Source organism: Stomoxys calcitrans, chromosome 5, assembly GCF_963082655.1.
Source record: "Stomoxys calcitrans chromosome 5, idStoCalc2.1, whole genome shotgun sequence".
Lineage (NCBI taxonomy): Eukaryota > Metazoa > Arthropoda > Insecta > Diptera > Muscidae > Stomoxys > Stomoxys calcitrans.
The window spans coordinates 89,150,462-89,177,981 of record NC_081556.1 but is presented as its reverse complement, the minus strand read 5'-3'; the positions used below and the strand labels follow the sequence as shown (position 1 = coordinate 89,177,981).

General features: G+C 38.0%; 2 protein-coding genes across 2 annotated transcripts in view; both read right to left on the bottom strand.

Moving 5' to 3' along the window:
• Positions 1–5,508: 5,508 nt before the first annotated feature.
• LOC106081683 (O-acyltransferase like protein-like) lies at positions 5,509–15,761 on the bottom strand. The gene is made up of 12 exons (XM_013243831.2): positions 15,619–15,761; positions 13,031–13,314; positions 12,785–12,962; positions 11,980–12,126; positions 11,537–11,909; positions 11,313–11,478; positions 11,167–11,246; positions 7,852–7,965; positions 7,444–7,787; positions 7,239–7,381; positions 7,050–7,176; positions 5,509–5,637 (listed from the first exon to the last, which is right to left on the bottom strand). The coding sequence occupies exons 1-12, from the start codon at positions 15,722–15,724 to the stop codon at positions 5,609–5,611; spliced, it is 2,091 nt and encodes a 696-aa protein (XP_013099285.2). The 5' UTR covers positions 15,725–15,761; the 3' UTR covers positions 5,509–5,608.
• An 8,648-nt stretch (positions 15,762–24,409) lies between these two features.
• LOC106081672 (O-acyltransferase like protein-like) overlaps positions 24,410–27,520 on the bottom strand; it is a 185,777-nt gene continuing 182,666 nt past the window's right edge. Inside the window, exon 13 of the mRNA XM_059369845.1 lies at positions 24,410–24,486. Coding sequence (XP_059225828.1) covers positions 24,410–24,486 — 77 coding nt within the window. The remainder of the gene's footprint in view (positions 24,487–27,520) is intronic.

Here is a 27,520-nt window from a genome sequence, read left to right as displayed (position 1 = left end):
TTTTATTGGAATATAAACGGCAACTACTTTAAACGCACTTTTAAAGCTTTGATGAAACTTCGCTATCACTTGCCATCGGATACAGATGTCAACAAATTAATGAGTGTAAACCATAACCATTTACATATTGAAAATGTTATGTTATAAAAAATAAATAAATTAATTTGAAACTACGCGCCCGATAGATTGTTTGCAATCGGTATGTGATCCATTCATTAACTGTAATTACTTCTTCACTTAAGAAAGTTGGTTGATAAGCATTTTTTGCTTAATGTAAGCACATAGTTCACAAAACAATACAATGATTTTTAATAGAAGTAAAATGGACTTCGTTTTAATGACATCAAACCGGGCTAACGACACGCAAAATTGCAATGAGTTGGTTTCTATAAAGCATATACATTACATGTGCATACAAAACTGCCCGTTTACATCCACGCATTAGCCTTTAGTTGTTGTATCTGTCGTTTCGTTGCTTCTGGTTTCATTCTGTTGTTTTTATACCCACCATAGGATCTAGTCATTCCGTTTATAACACCTCGAAATATAGATCTGCGATCATATAAAATATATATTATTGATCCTCTAGATATTCTGAGTCGATCTAGCCATTTCCGTCAGTCTGTACTTCTTATTGGTGTAGATCGTTTATGATTGCAAATGGACCATTTCGGTTCAAATATAGTCCCCATATAAACCGATCTTCGATTTTGATTTCTTGGCTAAAATTCAACACAAGCATTTCTGTTCTGACTTCCAACACCCTCGCCAAATATGATCTGAATCGGTATATAAATTGATGCAGCCCCCATATAAACCGATCCTACAGCAAACCAAATTTTTTATTCAAAACAGCAAAAATGTTTGCTAAAACAGCAGTTTTTGTCTGCTGAAAATGGAAAAGCAGACATTACTGCTGTTTCAGCAAACAAAGGTCTGCTGTACTACCAAACATTTCGGTGAGCTAAATCAGCATACAAAATTAGCAGTTTGAAGTACAAAAATGTACTGAAAAAACATGTTTATGCTATTTTTTATGTTTGCCTGTTACTTGTTATGATTACTTTAGTAATTTTTTTATACCCTCCACCATAAGATGGGGGGTATACTAGTTTCGTCATTCTGTTTGTAACTACTCGAAATATTCGTCTGAGACCCCATAAAGTATATATATTCTTGATCGTCGCGACATTTTATGTCGATCTAGCCATGTTCGTCCGTCTGTCCGTCTGTCTTTCGAAAGCACGCTAACTTCCGAAGGAGTAAAGCTAGCCGCTTGAAATTTTGCACAAATACTTCTTATTAGTGTAGGTCGGTTGGTATTGTAAATGGGCCATATCGGTCCATGTTTTGATATAGCTGCCATATAAACCGATCATGGGTCTTGACTTCTTGAGCCTCTAGAGTGCGCAATTCTTATCCGATTGGAATGAAATTTTGCACGACGTGTTTTGCTATGATGTCCAACAACTGTGCCAAGTACAGTTCAAATCGGTCCATAACCTGATATAGCTGCCATATAAACCGATCTTGGGTCTTGACTTCTTGAGCCTCTAGCGTGCGCAATTCTTATCTGATTGAAATAAATTTTTGCACGAAGTATTTCGTTATGATATCCAACAACTGTGGCAAGTATGGTCGAAATCGGTCCATAACCTGATATAGCTGTCATATAAACAGATCTGGGGATTTGACTTCTTGAGCTTCTAGAGGGCGCAATTCCTATCCGATTTGGCTGAAATTTTGCATGACGTATTTTATTTTTACTTTCAACAACTGTGTCAAATAAGGTTCAAATCGGTCCATAACCTGATATAGCTGCCATATAAACCGATCTGGGATCTTGACTTCTTGACCCCTAGAGGTCGCAACTATTATCCGATATGCCTGAAATTTTGTACGACGGATCCTCTCATGACCATCAACAAACGTGTTTATTATGGTCTGAATCGGTCTATAGCCCGATACAGATCCCATATAAATCGTTCTCTCTATTTTACTTCGTGAGCCCCAATGGGCGCAATTCTTATACGAATTGGCTGAAATTTTACACAGGTCTCCAACATATAATTTAATTGTGGTCCGAACCGGACCATATCTTGATATCGTTTTAATAGCAGAGCAACTCTTTTCTTATATTCTTTTTTGCCTAAGAAGAGATGCCGGGAAAAGAACTCGACAAATGCGATCCATGGTGGAGGGCCGGACGAACTTAGCACGCTTTTACTTGTTTAGAAATTTTGTTGGAGATTTTTTAAATAAGTAGAATATTGCCGTAGAGAAGCTACCTGATCAACAGATTCCTTGCACACATCCATTGGTATACATTTCGAAATGTGGATTATCTCGCTCGCATTTTTTGTTATTGCTCTACTATGTGTAGATGATTGGCTTAGTCTTTTGTCTCTAAATTTAGAGACAGAAGATTATCGAAAGTATACATGCAGTGGTGATTATAAACATCCACTGAGACACACATTTACATTTGTATTTTATTTTTTCTTCTAACATCCCCTTATTAATTAAACAGCAGTCATGTCAGCAAACAACCGACTTTTCGGCAGAAAGCCTGCTGCTCTGAAATTGCAGAACTACTGCTGTAATTGCAGAATTACTGCTGTAATAGCAGAATTATATAGCTATAATTGCAAAATTAACTTCTAATATTCAACAGACAGTGTTTCTTATTTTTAGCAAACTTTTTTCTATAAGTGTAGTGCTCGACTTGTAACCCTGGAAGCCTCAATTTACCTCCGATTTAGCTGATATTTGGCACAAAAAATTGTGTTATGACTTCTAATATCTGGATCAAATATGACCAGAATCGGTCTATAAACTGATACAGCCCCATATAAACCGATCTCCGATTTGGTTGAATTTCGGTACGTGAAGTACACTTGTGTCCCCCAATACTCACAACGAATCCTAAATATTGGCCCCTTAAAATTCGATACCCCGATATGATTTCTTGAGCCCATAGAAGCCTCAATCAATAACCGATTAGATTGTTACAAGATAATTCAAACACAAACTAAGTGAATAAGACCACATTTTATGCAGAACCCATGGTGGTAGGTACCCAAGATCCGGCCTGGCAGAACTTAGCACGATTTTACTTGTTTTTTATATCCACCACCATAGGATGGAGCTATACTAATCTAGTTATTCCGTTTGTAACACCTCGAAATATTCGTCTAAAGTAAATATATTCTTGATCGTCTCGAAGTTCTGAGTCGATCTAGCCATGTCCGTTCGTCCGTCGAAATCACGATAGCGGCTGAAAGCGTAAAGCTAGGCCTTTGAAATTTCGCACAGATACTTAATATTGATGTAGGTCGTTGGGGATTGCAAATGGGCCACATCGGTTCAAATTTAGATATAGCTCCCATATAAACCGATTTGAATTCTTAAGACATTACAAGCCGCGACTTTTATCCGATTTGTCTGAAATTTTGCACATAATGTACTGTTTTGACTTCCAACCACTGTACCGAGTACGGTTTAAACCGGTCTATAATCAGATTTAGCTCCTATATTTTAGCAGAATCCATGGTGTTGGGTTTCCAAGATTCTGACTGGCCGAACTTAACACGATTTTCGATGTTGTTTTTTTTAAGGTTTTTATACCTTTTTAATTTATTTATAGGCCATATCGCCCGATAAGGGTGTCTTGAACACATAAAAGACGCATTTTTCATTAAATTCCCCTGAAATAAGAGTGTCCCTGATTAGGGTGCAGCACATTTTTGCTGAGCGTGGCTCAGATTGGCCCATATTTTGTGCATATTGACCGATTTAAGGTCTTGAGCACATAAAGGGACCATTTTCATACGATTTTGCTAAAATTTGGATATTGCTGTCATATTGAGCGATGTCCCGACTCGATAATCTTGAATTCGTCCGGTTTTGCAGAAATTTTAAAAATGAGTTGTGTTCGATCGCTTGTCATTCATGCCAAAGATTGTTCACATTGGTCCATAGTCTATTTCCATAGTAAAGTCCAAAGTCTATTTCTCGACCCTAAGTTGGTTCAAGCTTGCTATAGAGTCCCCGCCTTGGTTAGGTTAAGTTAGGTTGAAAAGAGGGAGCGGATATTAACCCGCCCATGCCACTTTGAAAACACTATCTGCAAAATTTGAGCCTAATCAAACAAAAATTGCGGCTTCCAGGGGCTCAAGAAGTCAAATCGCTAGATCGGCTTATATAGGAGCTATATCAGGTTATAGACCGATTTGGACCGTACTTTGCACAGTAGTTGGAAGTCACAACAGAACACCATGTGCAAAATTTTAGCCATATCGGACAAAAATTACGGATTCCTGGGGTTCGAGTGCCTCGCACTCGACCTCAAATTTCGTATAAAGTATCCCAACCGACATCTCTTTCAATCCATCCAGGTTTTCTATCGTCTCCTCGATTATCCTGCATTGATATAAAATCTTCCTATCTTCTATCAATTCTCCCATGTCTTTATGTCTGATTATGAGTCATTCTCATCGCATTGCTTAAACCTAGATAGCATTTTCTCTGAACCTGCTGTATTATTATTTTTCTCCATCGCAGTCCATCAAACTACTGGCACGGGATGGCTATGAGCACCACAAGGTTTGGAACTTTGAGCTCCGAATTGTGTGGTGATCATCATCATCGCGAAGAGCTCAGCTGAGAACTGCCGGCCGTGTCCACGGGTTGCGGATAGTGGGATTCGGATTCGGATACAGTGTTTTTCGGATACAGAGTTGCGGATAATCAGCGAAGTCAAGTGGACAGTGTCACTCGGCTCTTGTTAAATACTGAGTGCCTATGATGCTCGATATGACAAGGGGAGTTTTTGGCGCCTTTAAATAACCAGTAGACATGATTTTCCCGCGTTCGGAGACATGGATTTGAACGAACTTGCTTACCTATGGAGTTTGGCGAGGATCGCTACCTCCACATAAAAGAATGCATTCTGATTGTATATGTGCAATTCGAAGGATGCAATTCGCTCCATGGTTTCGAGTAGAAAGAACGTAAGGTTTCGTAGCCACTGATAACTCAAACAAAAAGGTCGCTTCAACGTACGGCAGTCCGGGGAAAAATGAGTGGCAATAGAGTATGAAACCGATTTTGGTTTTTTTCAGATATGCCAGTAGGTCTTTGACTACAGTTTGCAAACAGTGTTGAATTTGATGTTGAATTTCCTTTCTAGCGAAATTCTGAGGAATATCTTCCAAAAAAACTGCAACAGTTAAACAGATTTTTAATCTCATACTTACCTTTTTACTTTTCTTAACATCAAGGGCTACCGATTGCAGAATATTTGCCTGCCATCTTGTTTCGGCTAGGAAAAGGATACAAAATACAGTATCAAAATACTGAATGCGGCTTAGGAATAAACTGTCTACTTGATCTTTGACAAAGCTCAGGCACGAAACATTTGATTATAATAAAGGGATTGTTGTATAGTCCAAAAAAAAATCTCACCGAATACTTTCATGTGCTGGTTTAAAAAAAAAAAGAAATCAATTAAATTTTTAAATCAGTTTATTTAAAATTAAAAAAGCAAAAATTAACAATGGTGGACTTAAACTACGCACATATTTCCAATTTCTTTTAATTATCCAAGTTAGATACACTTTTTCGCTTTTCCCCCCTCTGAAAAAATACAATTTGAATAAAATATTATTATGGATATTTCAATATAAAATGACCTACAAACTACAAATAAACAAGTCAAAATGCGTTAAGTTCGGCCGGACCGAACTTTGGATACCCACCACCTCATTGATATATCCGAACCATATAAGTCACGGATGTTGAAAAGCCTAACATAAGTCACTGTGTCAAATATCATCGAACTCGGGTTATAAATGCGCCTTTTATGGGACCAAAGCGTTATATCGAGAGATCGGTCTATATTGCAGCTATATCCTAATTTGAACCGTTCTGGGCCAAATTAGAAAGAGGGATTTCAAAGGGCCTAACACAACTCACTAACTCAAATTTCGGCGAAATCGGACAATACATGTGTATTTTATGGGCCCAGGATCTTAAATCGAGAGATCGGTCTATACGGCAGCTATATTCAAATCTGAACCGATCTGGGCCAAATTGCAGAAAAATGTCGAAGACCCCAAAACATCTCACTGCCCCAAATTTCGGTGAAATCGGATTATAAATGCGACTTTTATTGGGCCAAGACCTTAAATCGAGAGATCGGCCTATATGGCAGCTAAATCCAAATCTGAACCGATCTGGGCGAAAATGCAGAAAGACATCGAGAGGCCTAACGCAACTCACTGTACCAAATTTCGGCGACATCGGACGATAAATACGTCTTTTATAGGCCAAAAACAGAAAGATGTCAAGGGCCCTAACGCAACCCACTGTACCAAATTTCGGCGACATCGGACAATAATTGCGCCAAAAACCTGAAATTGAGAGATCGGTCTATATGGCAGCTATATCCAAATCAACACCGATCTGAGCCAAATTAAAGAAGGATATCGAAAGTCCTAACACAACTCACTGACCCAAATTTTGGCAAAATCGAACAATAAATGCGCAACACCTTAATTCGAGAAATCGGTCTATATGGCAGCTATATCCAAATCTGGACCGATCGAGGCCAAATTGAAGAAGGATGTTGAGTGGCCTAACACAACTTATTGCCCCAAATTTCAGCAAAATCGGGTAATAAATGTGACTTTTATGGGCCTAAGATCTTAAATCGGCTAATCGGTCTATATAGGAGCTATATTAAGATATAATCCGATATAGCTCCACTTCGAACTTAACCTTAATCTTCGAACTTAACTTAAAAAAAATCTGCTCAATATCTCTATTTTGAAAGACGGTAGACGGTTTTATGACGATCAAGAATATCTATACTCTATAGGGTCGGAAATGTATATTTCTATGGGTTGCAAACGGAATGACAAAATTTATATACCCCCATTCTTCGGTGGTGGACCGGACTCAATTCGGAAAAAACATTCAAGAGGTTTGCATGTGAACTATAAATGGGGTTTGATACAACCTTAGCCTTGTTATTTTAATCTACTCACCTAAAGTCCGTCTTTTTGTACTGGCCATCAATGTATCGAACAATTGGGCTATTGGATACTCCACCAGCAGACATGCGAAAAATGCCACAATTATTGACATGAATACGGTGATCATGCCTTGGCCATTCTGTAAAAACGACATTTTGAGTTTTTTTGTGAAATTATATTGAGATGTAAAGGATAACTTACGAAATACATGTGTGTCATGTGATGGGGCTGGCGCTGGTAACCATTGGCGATCTGTAAGACTAAGACATGCCACAAATACATTTGGAATGATAAACGCGCCAACACCCGAAATATGGGCAAACAGCAAAAATCATAGGCCATCACTGGAAAAATAGGTTGGGAATTATTGAAAGAAATCTGATTTTGATCCCAATGATCAACTCACATCCTCCCTTGCAAGCCATACCAAGCACGGGAATGCCACATACGAAGATTATCCATAAGTTGCGATTAAGACCACTGAATAGAGCAGTCCATATGGATGGTTGCTGAAAGATGGCAATGGTTCCCAATAACGATATGCCACAGGCAATTGGAAGAGTTACCCATGCACCCAGTTCATATTTGAGTACACCACGAACCTTACGTCTGATCTCATCCTTGCTAAGGTACTTCACATATAACTCTCCGCACAAAATTCCAAAGAGATAACCACCAATATTGGTGTAGAAGGGTATGTATAAATATCCAAATACCTTCATGTCCTTGAAAAACCCATATCTATAGGCTCTGGAAGAAGACAAAGAAAGAAAATTTGTCATATTCGATTGTGGACTTCGAAAGAATGACTTACTCTGGTTTTATCATAAAAGATGGTTCCAATTTAAAAGTGTAACTGACCATCGTTGGTATGAACACAGCTAGGAAGGATAATGTAGCCAATACTCGTTTTTTGTACTGTGGATATCTGAAATGACGTTAGAGAATTTTACTAGTATTTTTATAACAGCCACCATTCCGTTTGTATAATCTAGAAATTTTGATCTGCGACCCCATAAAGTCTTGATACTCAAAGTCGTTGTAGCAATATCTGTTAGTCCCTCTGTCGAAATCACGATAACGGTCGAACGAATATATCCGCTTAAAATTTTGTACAGATAATTCTTGTAGATGTAGGTCGTTGGATGGCACATAGGTCATATCGGTTCAGATTCGAAGATAGCATCCATATAAAGTGGTCTTTCGATTTGATTTCCTAAGCGCATAGAAGTCCCAATCTATGTCTTATTTGAGTGAAATTTTGCAAGTAGTGGTTTATTATGCCCCGATTTGACTTCAAGAGCCCCTGGAAGCCCCAATTTTTTTCGATTTGGCTGAAATTTTGCACATGGTATGTAAAATATGGTTTACATCGGTCTATAACCTGATATAGGTCCCATAGAAACCGATCTCCCGATTTGACTTCTTGAGTCCGTAGAAGCCGCACTTTTTTCCGATTTGGCTGAAATTTTGCACATAGTGTTCTGTTATGACTTTCAGCAACTGCGCCAAGTACGGTCCAAATTGGTTTATAACCTGATATAGCTCCCATATAAACCGATCTTCCGATTTGACTTCTTGAACCCTTACAAGCCGCAATTTTCGTCCGATTTCATTGAAATTGATCATGTAGTGTTCTGTTATAACTTCCAATAACTGTGCTGGTCTATAACCTGATATAGCTCCCAAATAAACCGATCTCCCGATTTGACTTCTTGAGCCCCTGGGAGATCGATTTATATATCAGGTTAAGGATTTGGATTTGGACCGTACTAGACACAGTTGTTCGAAGTCATAACGGAACTCATCGTGCAAAATTTCAGCCAAATCATGCAAAAATTGCAGTTCCAGGGGCTCATGAAGTCAAATCGGGAGATCGGTTCATATGGGAGTTATATCCAAAATTTGAACCGATATGGCCAATTTGCAATTTCCAACGATCCATGTTCGTCAATATTAAATATCTGTACAAAATTTCAAGCGACTAGCTTTACGCGTTCGACAGCTATCTTAATTTCGACAGACGGACGGACATGTCTAGATCGAATCAGAATGTTGAGACGATCACAAATATATGTACTTTATGGGGTCCCAGATAAATATAGCGAGGTGCTCCAAACGGAATAGCTAGATTATAGCCATACTATGGTGGAGGGTATAGAATAGAGATATTGAGCTGAAACTTTGTACAGATTATTTTTTGTTCACAGGCGGGCTAAGTTCAAAGGTCGGACTATATCTTGATATAGGCCTCGTCGGAACTGATCTCCCGATAAATGGTCTAAAGCTCATAAAAGCGGCAGTTATTGCCCCATTTTGTTGAAACTTGGCACAGTTAAGTTAAGTGTTAAGTTCCTCGACATCCATGCTGAATATGGTTCAGATCAGTCTATGTTTAGATAAAGCTGTCATATAAGTCGATCTCCCGATTTAGGGTCTTGGGCCCACAAAAGACACATTTTTTATCCGATTTCGCTGAAATTTGGCACAATGAGTTGTTGTTTCAATTTGGCCCAGATCGGTCTGGATTTGGATTTAGCTGCCATATAGTCCGATCTCTCGATTTAAGGTTTTGGGCCCATAAAAGGCGCATTTATTGTCCGATATTACCAAAATTTGGGACAGTAAGTTGTGTTAGGACCTTCGATATCGTTTTTCATTTTGGTCTAGATCGGTCCAGATTTGGATATAGCTGCCATATAGACCGATCTCTCGATTTAAGGTTTTGGGCCCATAAATGGCCGATTTTGTCCGATTTTGCCAAAATTTGGGACAGTGAGTTGTGTTAGGCCCTTCAACATCCCTTTTCAATATGGTCTAGTTCGGTATATGTCTAGATAGATATAGCTGCCATATATATCGATCTCCCGATTTCAGGTCTAGGGTCCAGAAAAGCCGCTTTTATTATCCGATTTCTCAAAAATGTTGGGCAGTGAGTTGTGTTAGGTTCCTTGACATTCGTGCTCGATATGGTCTTTATTTGGATATAGATGTGATTTAAACCTATCTCCAGATTTAAGTTTAGGCCCATAAGTAGCGCATTCGTATTCCGATTTTTCTTAAAATTTTGCACAATTAATTGTGTTGGGCTCCTCAACGTCAGGGCCCGATATGGATCCGAACGAGCTATGCGATATCTGACAAGGTCAAATACTTAGTTGTGATCTTGGACAGGAAACTGAATTGGAAGTGTCACATTCAGGAGCGTACTGAGAAGGCTCACAGATGTTGGGCACTATGTAGACGGGCTCAAAATGGTGCCTGAGTCCGAAGATAGTCCACTGGATCTACAGGAGAGTGATGAGACCAATACTTACTTACGCCTCAGTACTTTGGTGGACTGCTATGGAGAAAAAGTGTAACATAAGGACCATACAACAGGTTCAGAGAACTTGTTGCCTTGGCATAGGCGGAGCGATGAGGACCACGCCCACTAGGGCACTGGAGACTATTCTAGATATCCGACCTATTGACATAGAGATTAAGTGTGAGGCAGCCACTGCGGCTATGAAACTTAAGTCGATGGGAGAATGGATTAAGGATGAAAGCAGCTCATACCATCGCGGTATAATCGAGGCGACGATAGGAAACCTGGAAGGAAGGGAAGAGGTTTCTGATCGGATACCTGAGATGAACTTGAAGTCGAGAGCGAGGCACTGCTGCCATCGGCACAGTCTTGGATTGACGGAACCCTAGTATTGCCATCTGGAAAATCAGATGGGATGTTGGAGCATTTCCTTTGTCATTGCCCGCCTTTCGCGTCTAACACATGCCGGCACTTAGGTGGAGACACAATAGCAGACATGAACCAACTTAGGGGAGTGGTATTGAAAACAATTAAGGATTTTGTAAGTAGCACGGAATTCCTAACTTAAAATTTTCTTTTTAGAGGTTACTTTGTAGTTTTCAGAGCACACAACAAGCCGACTACTTATGTTCATAGTCTGCACCCTCTTTTCAATATAGCTTAATTATTAATTATTTCGGTGAGGTTGCTCATGTTTCATAAATGGTGATTTTTTTCACAGAAATTGACGTAATGAGTTAAATACTGATATCCGAAGTGTTTGGTGGTTGGCACGGACAAGCTTAATGCCTTTTTAGTTAAGAGATGTAAATCATAACTTACTTGAAAATGAATATCAGCACCATGGTGTAGAAGGCAAATAGCTGGAAATCGGCTGCTATGTACCAGGTGTGTCCACTAACCTAAAACTCAAATGAAGACAGCATACAAATCGCTATTGCTAAATGGCAAATCAATGTAAAGCTTACCGAATGTCTTGGGGTGAAATTGTTGATCATAAAAATATTTTGCCACCAATTTTCTCGACTAAAGACTCGACTAGGTTCGCTGATGTGACGCCAAAAAGGTCCATCTGTTAATTTGCTTAAAACAGTGGCATTGATTAAAATAGTCAATGCCACAGATGGTAGAAATCTAAAATGTAATTAACCAAATAACACATAACTACTGCGGATAAATCAATAATTCTTACCTAAGCAAACGGCCAGTTACAATAATTGCAAAGAGTTGAATACATTTCCTCCAGCTTGTTTGAGGATTCACATATCGCCCTTCATTGAATTTGACATAGAACAATAGACCGCTCATTACCATAAATATCTCAATTATGGTTGATGTATTGAGAATGCCTAGACCCAACTTAGTCTTGGCAATATTCTCAAAATATTCGGGATTTTGAAGATGTAAAAATTCCATGTAGAAGGTATGCCCTTGCAGCACCATTAAAGTGCATACTGAACGAAAGCCATCAAGATAAGAAAACTCATTGCCAATAATGCCATGACAGGGCTGCACGAGACGATAATAATTGCGAGGTATTGAAAATGATGTCAAGACACGCGGCCCTAAGGTCAAAAGTTAAACATTTCATACAACTGGTACTTTAACAAATGATGAATGATTGAATTTTTTTACCTATTTCCTTATAGTTGATTTTGTAGAAATCATTAGTTCCATTTTTCTCCGTTTGATGAGTTTTTAAATAGTAATCGTAAAACGATGAGAAAATGACCAACAGAAACACCAATTTTACAATCCTGTAGAGTATGTCCTCAGCGACATCTAAAAGGAAGTTTATTCATACAATTTTATGAAGAAATATAAAAGCAAAGGCTATAGTCAATCAAAGGTTTCCTTTTAAGGAATTGTACGGAGTGACAGAAAATCCATACTATTGGGTTGCCCAAAAATCCGCAATTAGATTTTTTAAAAGAAAGTAAATACATTTTTAATGAAACTTACAATGAACTTTAATCAAATATACTTTTTTTACACTTTTTTTCTAAAGCAACCTAAAAGTAACAGCTGATAACTGACAGAAGAAAGAATGCAATTACAGAGTCACAAGCTGTGAAAAAATTTGTCAACGCCGACTATATGAAAAATCCGCAATTACTTTTTGGGCAACCCAATACAACACAAACATGCATTGGAAAAAGAACAGCTAGTAGACAAGATGTCGAACTGGGTTAGTGCCGTACTAACACTACAAAGGCATTTGCATAATGAATTCGATGTACGGCCCGCCCCTTAACTAAAGGTCTCCTCAGCCAAGAGGTCGAAACGCGTCATACAATGGTTGGTGTTGTAGTATCTTCTGGCTTTACTTTTTCATTACAAAAAATTCTTCGATCATTAAGTTTATCTCGAGTTTGCAGGCGAGACAAAATGACTACATCAAATGACTCTGGCTATAGAAAAGACGAGTAAATAACATTACCTTTCTCGAATTGTTCAGCATCTGGATTTCTTTCGCAATATTCAATAAAAGTTTTTAATTTTAAATCGTACTTCCTTTCGAACTCCTCATTTAAACATCTTTGAATCATTGTAGAATAATTTGAGCGCATTTCAATATCCAGGGGTCGTTTGTGAACTGTTTGAAAAAATTGAACCACCTAAGACATCATAAAGAATTTATCATATTAACAAGATAAGTATTTGTATAATTTAAGGAAATACTGACCTCTCTATCTAATACTTCTGTATTGTCATTAGAGTTAAAATCATCCGTTGATTTAATGTAGTTTAAACATCTCTCCACACACAAGCCAAAGAATAATTTGTCATGATGATAATGAAACCTGTGCCTATTATGCACTTCTATTTTTTCCCATAGCTGAGAGGAGTTATCTGGCTGCACCTCGGCGTAGACCATACAATAGGTGGATGACAAAGCAGATGTCTTATTAAAGAAGCATAAATCGTAATCATCGAAGTTGTAAAGCGGTGGTAACTCCTGAATGGTATCTGAAAATATGAAAATAAATGCATTTTGATTATGGTATTTTCAAGATTGACTGGAAATGAGTATACAAAGCAAGAGTAAACGCTTTACGCTGACTGCCTGAGTCCAAAACACGCCGAGAATTTCAGAAAGAAATTGTCAATGATGGTTATGTCACCACCTAGATTATCAGCCGTTTAAACTTCTCTACTTAGTTGTGTCGCTAAAAGGCAAGCCGTTCGGACTCGGCAATGACAAGGAACTACAAAGCCCTAATGGATGTTTATGTTACTTTTTCGAAGGTTAATGGGCAATTTTGCATGTAGTCACTACACAAAAATCCAAATACACCGAATATGTGAAAGAAATATGCCATTTATGAACTCAGTCTGGGTCCCACACGGCCCTACTCCAGAATCATCAAAGTCGCTTGTTTGTCCACGAGAATTTCCCAAAAACCCAAAAGATTTTTTTTGAAACGAATACCCTCTACTTTTGTTCTTTTATTCCCAAAAAGCAATATATGAAATGTTATGGTGATCGGTGTTCAATACCCCGTTCCAACACGCCGCACAAAGTAGGATGTCATACTTTCTACGGAAGCCATTGAGAATTTTAGGTCCTATAATGAAAATTGCGAAACAAAGGAATAGTAAAAACGGACCCCCCTAAAGTTGAAGACCCACGCGAACGATATGCTCATGGAATTTCGGCACCCTCTATAGAGAAGGTGCAGTATACGCGCTGGCCGGTTGTATTGGAGAAGTACAAGGCAGATATTATCCCCTTACAGGAAGTGCGATGGACCGGGAATGGCTTCACAACAACACCAAATTGTGACCAACTATATTATAGCTGCCGTAACACGAGGCATAAATTTGGTTGTGGATTTGTGGTTAGTCGGAGAATGAAGCACCTTGTCTCAAGCTTTACTGCGGTGGTTGAGAGGCTAGCCATAAAGGCCAAATCCGCATAAAAACAATTCTTCAACAGGAAAGGAAACGGAAAGACGTGAGTGTGAGCGAATTGGGATGTACAGGAATCAGAATGAAGTCCGGAAATTCTACCAAAGAATTAAACATCAAACCGATGGCATTGGTACAGGCACATCACCTTGCAGAGACAAAGAAGGAAATCTGGTAACTGACACCGTAACCGAAATGAATGACACCAGTTTTGAAATAAAGCGAAGAATAAAACAGATGCTACTTTGGATTAAGTAAGCAGTTTGAAAACAAGGCCACCTCTCGATAGACGAAGATTACACTATTCAAGACACTGATACTACCCGTGTTGTTATATAGTTCTGAGGCATAGGTACTTGTGAAAGCAGACGAGGCAGTGCTTAAAGTATTTGAGAGAAAGATTCTTCGTAAAATATATGGACCCGTTTAAGTTAATGGATAATATAGGCGTCGTATGAACCACGAGCTGTATGAAGACGATAACGTAGTTAAACGGATCAAAGCACAATGGTGGCGTTGGTTAGATCATGCTGTCACAATGGATGAAAAAGCTCTAGCAAAGAAGTCTTTTGAAGGCAAACACGATGGTACATGCAAACCGGGAAGACCAAAAGCCCGATGGAAAGGTGAAGTATGGGAGACACCTCGAAATTTGGTGTCATAGATTATAGAAGGAGCGCAGAAGATCGTGGAGATTGGAAGGCTATTCTACATTCGGCTAGTGGAACAAATGTTCTATCATAGCCAATTAAAGAAGATAAAATGATATTTGGCAGCAATAAGTATGAACTTTACTCTGCATTGATGCAGTGTAACGTTCGAATCAGACATGTTTCCTGATTCGGTTAATCGTGTCCGCCTGTCCGCGATTTTATCAAAATCGGTTTAGATTGAACTATAGCTCCTACCATATTTTCAACCTTCTGTACTACAGCCCAATATAAACTTGGAATTTCATTGTGAGACCTGTACCTTCACGGTCACCTGGAGGGAACAGTTGTGCAGAGTCTGATGCCACACCCTACATACATATGTTAGAATCGGCCAAACAATCGCCGTAAACCATTCCCTAAGCGCCTAACTCCTTCCTATTGACTTGCGAAAGGAGTAGGAAGTATTGAGTTCCTTTTTATTGTTTTCCCGGCAATCCTTCGCCAATTCAGTTTCTGTTCAGGAATGACGTCCAGGTACTGGGCCTTCGTAGACAGTGGCAACTCTATCCCATACTGGGCACGTCCTCTTAAGAATGCCCAGCTATCATTTCCTGCACCAAAGTACCAGCTTAGTCTTACTGGGTGTTAATTTGACAAATTAATTGATTTTACGCAGTCTTATCCAATTTTCGTTTAAATATTGACTCACATTTAATTTCTTCACCTACTCCTGCACCTTGCACTATCGACACAGCAGCTGACACCGAAAGGATTATTACAACAAAAAGAGAATACTTCATTTTTACTTTGTCCATTGAACTTATGGATTGGGTAAGTAGACAAGTTGTTTTAATTGCGCTGTTGGAAAGCTTTTCGACCGATCAAAACAAAATTTAATATGTTACTAAATTTTCGTTCAGACTCCAAATAGCAATTCAACTAGAAATCCAGAATACTTGATTTTGGACTAATGAAATATCTATCGTATCTCTACAGTTAAGTAATTGACAGTATTAAAATTAACGGCAATTTAATATCTTAACGATTTATATCGTGATCATGAATAAATATTAAAAACAATTAAATAAACATGCATTTATTTGTGACGAGGGATATGCGAATTATATTAAATTATGCGTTGCATACTCTGTAACATTGAACGATTGTAAAATTTTATTTGAATTTTAATAAATGAGACATTACGTTCGGCCTGTCCGGACTTTGGGTACTAGTAGTAGACTACAACAAATTCGAACTTTCATAAAATTGAATCTTCCAGGTTATGAATGGACTTTGTATACCTTTTTTGTTAAAGATTTTTATACCCTCTGCCATAGGATGCGGCATTCCGTTTATAGCACATCGAAATATTTGTCTAAGACCGCATATAGTATCGGGTTTTCTAATAAAAACTTGAAAACTTTTTATATTCATTTTGTCATTCCGTTTGCAAAACAGAAATATCTATTTCCGACCCTATAAAGTATAGATATTCTTGATCGTCGTTAAAATCTAAGACGATCTAGCCATGTCCGTCCGTCTTTCTGTTAAAACCACGATACAGTCTTTTGAAAATAGAGATATTGAGCTGAAACGTTGCACAGATTCTTTTTTTGTCCATAAGCAGGTTAAGTTCTTGATATAGCCCCCATATAGTCCGATCCACCGATTTAGGGTCCTAGGCCCATAAAAGCCACATTTATTATCCCATTTTGCTCAAATTTGGGACAGTTAGTTGCGTTATGCCAGTCGATATTCTTCTTCAATTTGGCCCAGATCGGTGCAGATTTGGATATAGCTGCCCTCTCGATTGAAGGTCCTGCGCTCCTAAAAGGTGCAATTATTGTCCGATTTTGCCAAAATTTGGGACAGTGAGTTGTGTTAGGCCCATCGACATTCTCCAGCAGTTCGGTTCAGATTTTGATACAGCTGCCATATAGACCGATCTCTCAATTAAAGGGTTTGGGTCCATAAAATGTCGCCGAAATCTGGGATAGTGAGTTGTGTTAGGTCCATCGACATTCGACAATTTGGTCCAGATCGGTCCAGATTTGGATATAGACCGATCTCTCGATTTAAGGTCTTCGGCCCATAAAAGGCGCATTTTCTGTCCGATTTCGCCGTAATTCGGGAAAGTGAGTTCTGTTAGGCTTTTCGACTTGGCCCAGATCGGTTCACAATTGGATATATCTGCCATAAAGACGAATCTCTCGATTTAAAGTCTTGGCCCCATAAAAAGCGTATTTATAATCCAATTTCGTAAAATTTTAAACAGTGACTTATAACATAAACAGTGTTATGTTATGCTTTTTGGCATCCGTATCGTATATGGTTCAGATCGGTCATTATTTGGATATAGCTACCAAAAAGACCAATATTTTGATCTACAAAATTGAACCGAATTTGGTCCAAATCAGACCGAATCCGACGTAGCTGCTATGGGGGCATAAATTATGCATTTTCACCGGATTATAACGAAAGGTGGTTTACATATATCCCCGAGGTGGTATCCAAAGTTCGGCCCGATCGAACTTATTGCCTTTTTACTTGTTTCTAAATAAAATGCAAATTGTAAGGTTTGCTCATGAACATACCACTAAGAAACACAAATCAATGGGTGCAGTCCGATTCATGTTTAAGCTCCACGATAAGGGGCCTCCTTTTTATAGCCGAGTCCGAACGGCGTGCCACAGTGCGACACCTCTTTGGAGAGAAGTTTTACATGGGATAGTACCGCACAAATATATTCTTGATCGCCTTGACGTTCTGAGTCGATCTAGCCATGTCCGTCCGTCTGTCGTCTAAAGGTAGCCGCTTGAAATTTTGCACATATACTTAAAATTGATATAGGTCGTTTGCCATTGCACATGGGCCATATCGGTTCAGATTTAGACATAGTTCCCATTAAAACCGATCTCACGATTTGAGCCCTTACAATCCATTTTTGTTCTACTTGGCTAAAATTTTGCATGTAGTGTTCCGATATGACTTTCAACGACTGTGTCAAGTACGGTCCGAATCGGTCTATAACCTGATATAGTTCCCATATAAACCGATCTTCCGATTTGACTCCTTGAGCCCGCAATTTTTGTCCGATTTGACTGAGTTTTAGCATGTAGTGTTTTATTACGACTTCCAACAACTGTGCTAAATACGGTCCAAATCAGTTCATAGCCTAATATAGCTCGCATGTAAATTGGTCTTGTTAGGAACTGAATCGAAGCATTAATTTTTGCTGGTTTGACAGAAGTTATTTTGTATACATTTTTAGCAGATTCCATGGGGGTGGGTTCCCAAAATTCGGCGCGGCCGAACTTAGCATGCTTTTACTTGTTTTTGTAGTAGGCTGTTGTATTCAATTTTGCTGTTTTTTAATTCAAGTTCGAGGTTTCTTGTTTTTTATTTAAGTTATTTATCAATATTGTAAATCGTGTTTTGTTAACCTGATATAATTCCCATAAAATCCGATCTCTGATCTGGACTTAATTAGCCTCTAGAGGGCGCAATTATTATCCGATTTGGCTGGAATTCTGCATGAATCGTTTTGGTTTGACCATCTACTACTGCGCCAAGTGTGGCGCAGTTTGGTTCATAACCTGAAATAGCTCCCTCCCTCCAGAGGCTGAAATTTTGCACAACACCTTCTTGTATGATCTTTAAGATACATGTAAAATATGGCCTGAATTGGTCCATAACCTGATATAGCATCCATTTAAACAGATTTCCCAATTTTATTTCTTGATCCACTATAGGGCTCATTTCTATCCGATTAGGCTTAGATTTTGCAAATTGAATTCCATTTTGATCTCTAACAACCAAACCAAACTTGGTCCCAATAGGTTCAAAACTGAAATAGCATAGCAATTCATATCCTTTAGCCTTTGTTTGTCCCTAAAGAGATAACAATCTAAGAACTTGACAAATTCAATCCATGATGGAGGGATATAAGATTCGGCCCGACCGAACTTAGCACGCGTCTATTTGTTAAAGTTTTAGTATTTAACACATGCCGTTAAAATTGTAGAATTTTATTTAAAATTTAAAATCTTTAGAAAAGTGTCTAATTGAAATTTTGTCTCTGGAGAAAATTGCATTGAAATTTTGTCTTTAGAAAAATTTCATAAAAATATCAATAAAATTTTGCCTTTAAAAATTTCTTTGAAATGTTATCTTACAAAATGTCCTTGAATTTTTGTGTATGGAAATTTTTTTTATTAAAAACTGGTCTTTAAAAAATATTTCATAAAAGAATTCTTTAGAAAAAAATCATTAAAATTTTGTTTAAAAAAATTTATTGAAATTTTTTGTTTGGAAAAATTTCTTTGAAATGTAATAAAAATTTTAAGCTTTAGTAAAAATTTAAAAGAAATTTTGACTCAAAAAATTGCATTGTATCTTTGTTTTTGGAAAAATTTTCTTAAAATATTGTCACTACATAAAATTTCGACAAAAATTCGTACATACTTTAGAAGTTGTAGAGGATATACAATAGTTGTGCAAAATTTTGAAAAGACTCTAGAAGTGAAAATCGGGCTACACATATACATGGGAGCTATATCTAAGTCTGAACCGATTTCTATGATCAGAAGAGTCATAAGAGAACCCTTCGTGCCTAGTTTCCAGGATCGGTTGACAAGTTGCAGATTAAGTTTAAATCGGATGAACATATATATGGGAGCTAAATCCAATTTCAATAAGTTTCGTCTCTAGGCTAAAAGAGATGCCTGTAATAAATTTGTACACAAATTAACATGTACAGAAAGACAGACGGGCCGACGAACAGACACACAGATTTAAAGACAGACAGACCGACGGACGGATAGGCACATGGACATAGCTTAATCGAATCAGAAAGTCATTCTGAGTCGATCGGTATGCTTGTTAATTGGTCTGTCTCTCTCCTTGTTCAAATACCTCCATCATTAAGAAGTATCTATGAAAAATTTCATGCGGATAGCCCCATTCGTTCGAACGCTTTCTTTATTTCGGCTATCTGTTGAACGGATGGACAAATATAGGTAGACTGATTTAATCCATTAACGATGATGAGTAGAAAAATACCCAAGAAGAGAATTTTCTTGGACAAATTCTTACGCGATCTAGGTTTCTATATAGTCGGACCCGACTTAATCTAAATTTGATCCGATTTTAATGAAATTTAGCACACGTATTTGGACGTCAAATGCAAAATTTTGATAAGATCGGACCAAAATTGTGGCTTCTACAGTCTTGAAAGACCATATCGCATGAAAGATATATATGGGAGCTACATTTCAAACTGCACCGTTTTATATAAAATTATGCTCATGTGTTAGGGTGTCAAATAAAATATATCGTATCAAATTTTATAAAGATCGGACCAAAATTGTGGCTTCTACAGCCTTGAAAGACCATATCGGATAAAAGATATATATGGGCGCTACATCTCAATCTGATGCGATTTTTTTCAAAATCAATAGCGTTCGTCCTTAGGTCAAAAAAGAGACTTGTACAAATTGGTATGAAAATCGGTCGGGCCGAACTATGGATGACCACCGACCCGGGATGTTGAAGTGCGCAACATAACTCACTGTCCCAAATTTCAGCGAAATCGGACAATAAACAAGAAAAAGCGTGCTAAAATTTCTCCGTATAAAAGTCTTCCAGAATTTGATGGTTTCTATATTTAAAAAATAACTTAATGGCTATAGTCGGTGTTGAGTAAAAATTGCTCGACTCCCCAGCCCTGGTTGATACTATGTTCGATTTTCGCGAAATTTGTTCGTGATTACTTTTCGTAGATAATAGATTTGGAAGCAAAAAACTTTTTGATATCATTCAGTCGGATATTCCCTCATAAATTCCCTACGGGAAATGTGTAGTCAATTGCGCCAAATATACCTTTCCTAAACTGGAGAATTAGTTACCTGTTTCAGGATATATCCTACAGGGAAAGAAAAGTTTCAATTGTCATAACTTATGGTTCATCATTATTTTTTAAGTCGCTTAATTTGTAAAAGAATTCTTATCCTTAAATATATTTGCTTACTAATGTTATCTCCCTTAAAAATACTATGAAAATACACTCATCCTCTTCGAACTGTCCCAGAACTTATCCTACAGGGTTAGAATGGTGGAAATTCGTCATTTCGAGCGACAATCCCTATCATCAGAGGACAGGTATGGGACCTGTCCCATTTCTCGTAGGGTAAAGAAACAATTTTAAATAAAAGCATTATGTTATCATTGAAATTTTTATATTGTAGTATTTCAATAAAGTAATCGCGAAAAACATGTGTTTTCAACTGCACGTTTTTACTCGTTCTGTTTTAAAATAACTGGTTCCGTTTTTCTGACAAATACATGCTTTATTTGTTTATTTAAATTATTAACTACTGATTTGAATAATTTATGTTCCTCATGGAAATCACGTATAATTTGTTACACGAATGAAGAATGTTTAGTTGGGAGTTAAAATCAAGATCGATGTTCGAAATTTGATATAGCTAGATGAGGAGTAAACGCAATTGATTAACACTTATGTATGTTCAGAATGATTAGAAATTCTGCTGCTTCCAAGCAACCACTCACTTTTTTCCTATTGATTATTTTATGTTTCAACTCAATTGGTATTTAATTCATGTTTATTTATTTACTATAACTTTTAACTTCATATTGGATTCGATTTTATTTTGAGTCCTTTGGTTTTTGTATAACAATGGAGTTGTACTAACCTTCGTTTTGGCAAAAAGTTTGTTCTCGAACACTTGATAAAACTAAAGCCGCCACTAATGTGGGTGCAATAGCGGTTGTATAATTCATTTTCGATTTCGTTTTTTAACAAAAAATTATAGCCTCTGTCTTCATTCAATTTTTTTTTGGTTTTTCTCTTCAAATTAATTTTTTATCAGATACGCGAATTCCTTTTGACCGTGGCGTTGGACATGCAAGAACGAACTAAAGAAAATGAGGAACATCCTTTGCTTGAACAAAACCACAACAGTTTCGACAATGGGATTGCTCTTCTTTTGATGTTTATAAACAACAGGTATTTTATTTACATTTATTGCTCTGTAACAGGTATTTTTATTCAATAAGAAGAATTTCACGAAACATGATTGCTTGTTAACACACAAGTTAAGGACGTTAACTTGAGTTACCAGATCCCTATGTTGTCCTTCAGAGTGCAATGACCATCGTCAGGTAAAGATTATATCATTCTCCCTTGTTCTGAATACGCAAGTTAATGTATTACGCTCAATAGCATTTGTTGTTGCAGGGAATTGCAAATGTGTCACATAGTTGCAAAATTTGATTGTATCTCGATTTTAGCTTTTGGGGTTGCCGCCAATCTGGAATTCATAGCCATTATGCCTTGAGGGAGTTGTTGTAGATGCGTTCTCATCTGATGAGCATACATTGACCGTAGGTGTGCCACAAGGCTCTGTCCTTTCTCCTTCCCTTTTTATACCCTCCACCATAGGATGGGGGTATACTAATTTCGTCATTCAGTTTGTAACTCCTCGTAATATTCGTCTCAGACCCCATAAAGTATATATATTCTAGCCGCTTGAAATTTTGCACAAATACTTTTTATAGGCGTAGGTCGGTTGGGATTGTAAATGGGCCATATCGTTCCATGTTTTGATATAGCTGCCATATAAATCGATCTTGGATCTTTAATTCTTGAGCCTCTACAATAACAGTGCTAAGGATGGTTGAAATCGGTCCATATCCTGATATAGCTGCCATATAAACCTATCTGGGGTCTTGACTTCTTAAGCCCTTAGAGGGCGCAAATCCTATTTCGCTGAAATTTTGCATGACGTGTTTCGTTATGATTTTCAACAACTGTGCAAAGTATTGTTTAAATCGGTCCATAACCTGATGTAGCTGCCAAATAAATCGATCTGGGATCTTGACTTCTTGAGCCTCTATAGGGCGCAATTATTATCTGATTTTTCTGAAATTTTGTACAGCGGCTTCTCTTATGACCTTCAACATACGTGTCTAATAAAACGATCTCCCTATTTTACTTTTTGAGCCCCTAAAGGGCGCAATTCTTATTCAATTTGGCGGAAATTTTACACAATGACTTCTACTATGGTCTCCAACGTTCATTCCATTATAGTCGGAATCGGACTATAACTTGACATAGCTCTAATAGCATAGCAATTCTTTTCTTTAATCCTTTCTTTTGTTTGCCTAAAAAGAGACACCGGGAAAAGAATACGACAATTGCGATCCATGGTAGAGGGTATATTAGATTCGGCCCGCCCGAACTTAGCACGCTTTTACTTGTTCTTATTTTCGTTGACGATCTATTGGGTCATTCTTTGAATCCAGTCTACTCATTTTGTGTCATTCATATTCATTCGACCATAGGCCCAGTCCTTAAGAAATTGTGGACAGGGGGCGCATTATGGATGAGACGCTCTCCCAGGATTTGTTGGCCATTTCAGAGTGGGGTGGAATGAACAGAGCAGACTTAAACGCACAGGAAACGCAGTTTTGTTTCTTGTCTCACAAGCGATTCACTGACCCATTACAATCGTCGATATCTATTGATGGTATAGATATTGAGCATTCAGATGCTCTTGATGTTCTGGGCATGAAGATACAATGTCTGTTGGTCAAAGCACGTATTCGAGGTTTCGAAAGAAGCATTTAAGTGTTTGGGCTTTCTTAAGCTGTGCAAGAAATATTTCACCTCTTCTGATCTTCTCAATATCTATACTATCTGCATCAGGAATATAACTCTCATATATGGGCAAGAGTTCCAAAATCATCCTTTGACCTACTTAACCGGGTTCAACAGAGAGCGATAGTGTTGATTGGGGACAGTAGAGTATCCAACTCTATTGCTTCTCTTGAACATCGTCAGAATGTGGGTAGCGTTGTAATGCTCTATCGTTATTTTCAAGGCGTGTGTTCCAGGGATATTCATCTACTTATCCCTGACGTTGGGATGTTCACCAGGAATACAAGACTTGCCAGGAAATTTAAGACGAATATCAATAAACACTACTCCCTCTTTCCCCCCTGCAACCCTTATTTTTTCTAATTGCCAACGCAATGTACTGCATATATAGGGGACATCCCCTGCGTGTTGGTAATGTGAAGAAAAAATGTGTAGGGCATGCGGGGAAGATGAAGAGACGTTCGAGCATTTGATATGTCATTGCCCGCATTTTGCTGCCAACAGTTCCCGGCACTTAGGAAGGGACACAATACCAGACATAAACCAACTTAGAGGCGTGGTATGGAAAACAATTAGGGATTTCGTATGTAGCGCGGAATTTCTTACTTAGATTTTCTTTTTCGAGGTTAGTTTTTTAGTATTTAGACGACACAAAAAGCCAATTACTGGCTTCGGCATATGTTCATAGTTTCACAAGGCGGATTAATATCCGCACCCTCTTTTCAACCTAATTAAACCTAACCTAACGTCTTTATATGTCAATGCCTGGCTTTTGCTGCTAACAAACTCCGACACTTGGGTGTGTATAGTATAACAGACTTTAATGATTTTGCGAGCAGCCCGGACTTCCATACATAGATCTCTCCGGTAATACTTTTGGATTAAGAGAGAATACACCTGCAATAGAACCACTGGCAAAAGTTTGGGGATTGAAACCACGCGTCTGACATACATCCGTTGTGAAACCTATAATGCTATATGGTGTTGTAGTCTGGTGGATGGCACTTCAAAAGTCCATTTACTGTTCAAAACACAGTCGGATCCAAAGGATGTCTTGTTTGTGGATTACAGCCGCACTGACGATTACGTCATTTGATGCGCTGAATTCATTGCAACAAATTGCTTCGACCACTGTTGTGAGGCTAAGGGGGTTTTTTGCTTGGTCATGCGACGGCTATGGACATAATGCCCGATGTCCCAGGCAGTCTGGATCAGAGAACAGATTGCTACCATTCGCATTTCCTAACGTATTCGTATTTCAGTTGCTTTTGACTTGCCTGCATACAACAATAGCAAGCAATGCTGTTGCTTTCAAATGCATTAATTTTTTCATGATTGTCTTTTTATGAATTTTTATACCCTTCACCATAGGATAGAGGTATACTAATTTCGTCATTTTGTTTGTAACTCTTCGAAATATTCGTCTAAGACCCCATAAAGTATATATATTCTTGATCGTCATGGCATTTTAAGTCGATCTACCCATGTCCGTCCGTCTGTCCGTCCGACTGTGCGTCGAAAGCACGCTAACTGTCGAAGGTGTAAGGCTATCCGCTTGAAATTTTGCACAAATACTTCTTATTAGTGTAGGTCAGTTGGTATTGTAAATGGGCCATATCGGACCATGTTTTGATATAGCTGCCATATAAACCTATCTTGGATCTTGACTTCTTGAGCCACTAGAAGGCGCAATTCTTATCCGATTTGACTGAAATTTTGCATGAAGTGTTTTGTTATGACTTCCAACAATTGTGCTAAGAATAGTTAAAATCGGTCCTGAAACTGATATAGCTGCCTTATAAACCGATATGGGGTCTTGACTTGTTGAGCCACAAGAGGGCACAATTAGTTTCCGATTTAGCTGAAATTTTGCAAAAAGTGTTTTGTTATGACTTTCAACAACTGCGTCAAATATGGTTGAAATCGGTCCATATCCTGTATGATGCACAACAAGCCAATTACTGGCTTCGGTGTATGACCATAGTGGCTTGGGACTAATTAACATCCACACCCTCTTTTCATCCTAACCTGTGGAAAAATACGAGTAGTCTGCAAGTGACATAGTTATCGTATGGCATATTATATATTTCGATTTAAGTGCGTCATGTCGGAAAAATGCTTAACTTTTTTGGACAATCAAAATCAGCAAAAAAAAAAACCAGAAACAAGTAAAAGCTTGCTAGGTTCGGCCGGGCCGAATCTTATATACCTTCCATCATGGGTCGCATTTGTCAAATTCTTTTCAAAAAAAAAAACAACAGTCAAGGATAAACACCACCTCCAAAATTTCAGGTAAATCGAGCAATAATTGCTCCCTCCAGAGGACCAAAAAGTCAAACTCGGAGATCGGTTTATTTGGCAGCTATTTCAGAATATATACCGATTTAGACCATACTTGGAACAGTTGTTGGAAGTCATACCAAAATGACCATATTGGACAAGAATTGCGCCCTCTAGAAGCCCAAGAAGTCTAATCGGGAGACCGGTTTATATGGCGGTTATATGAGGATATGGACTGATTTAGACCATACTTGACACAGTTGTTGGAAGTTAATATAAAACACTTCGTGCAAAATGGCCAAATCGGATAAGAATTGCGCCCTCTAGAAGCTCAAGAGGTCAAAACCCAAGATCGGTTTATATGGCAGCTATATCAAGTTATGGACCAATATAAATCATACTTAGCACAGTTGTTGGAAGTCATAACAAAACACGTCATGCATAATTTCAGCCAAATCGGATAGGAATTGTGCCCTCAAGAAGTCTAATCGGTTTATATGGCGCCTATATTAGGTTATGGACTGATTAGACTATACTTGACACAGTTGTTAGGAATCATACAGGAACACTTCATGCAAAATTTCAATGAAATCGGAAAGAATTTAACAGTGTAAGAGTGGCATTTGCAAAATGTTGTACCGTATAAAAGTAAAATTAGTAAATTTATTAAATTTTTTAGGCCAGTAGGGACGCCAAGTGAGACAGGAGGGACTCTAAAATTGATTTCATTCAATTCTGATTTTTTCAGCATCATCCACCAAATAAACATCTATAACCTTCGGTTCTGCTGGGGCCTTTCAAATCGCCGCCTGATTCATTAAAGCAATAGGCTCTCGCCCTCTGACATCGCCATCAATTAATCAAAATCTTTCAAACCGTCGGCAAAGAAAGAGATTTTGTTTGTTTGCACACTTTTTTTAATCTTTTAAATCATTTCGCGATTTTTCGAACATAATCCAGGTCGTGATGCTTTCTTAACAAAACAAAAAACAGCATAGCAAAGTTAGGCAAGTGTGTGCTGTTGCCAAAACAATTTGAATGTCATGGTGGATCGCGATTTCTGATGCATCATGTATCTTCACCAACACCTTTGTCAAATTGATTAAGGTGCTCTACATACCCAACGACTATTGAGTACGGTGTAGAGCACACTCTTGTTCCGAAACAGGGCTCAATTAGTCACCTAGCTCTCCCAAGCGCAGTACGAGAGCAAAAAGACTAATGTTCCTCTATTACAAAGTCATCATCAATGCTTACAACAAACTACGCGGCCTAAATTCCATGACGTAGGTGGAAGCTGTTCATAAATTTGATCTTTGTATCGGGATAGCAAGTTCTAAAATTCAATACTAATCGTTTTAACAAACGCTTCGAAAATATAATCTCAATTCTCATTGCATACATAATGCAGTTTTTCAGTGTACAACACTTATATAAAAGCGATGAATATCAATGAACCTTATTTGTGTACACAAATATTTATTGGTTTAGTGATCTTTTATCCATAGTGTTAATTGAAAATTTTTGTACCGGATATCGATGATAGAGCTTTTGAAGTTTACAATTTCCGGCAACCTTATCGAGTTGCAACGTCAACCAGACAAGTTTCGCACAAAATTGAAAGCAAGTGTGTTATGGTCACACAACCAGT

Excerpts from the sequence above, each read along its gene's own strand:
- LOC106081683 (XM_013243831.2), bottom strand. The coding sequence starts at position 15,724 with ATGGACAAAGTAAAAATGAAGTATTCTCTTTTTGTTGTAATAATCCTT. Across the intron at positions 11,479-11,536 it reads GTAACTGGCCGTTTGCTTAG|ATTTCTACCATCTGTGGCAT; the intron begins GTAAGAATTATT and ends ATTACATTTTAG. Across the intron at positions 5,638-7,049 it reads TACAAAAAGACGGACTTTAG|AGGGGGGAAAAGCGAAAAAG; the intron begins GTGAGTAGATTA and ends GTATTTTTTCAG.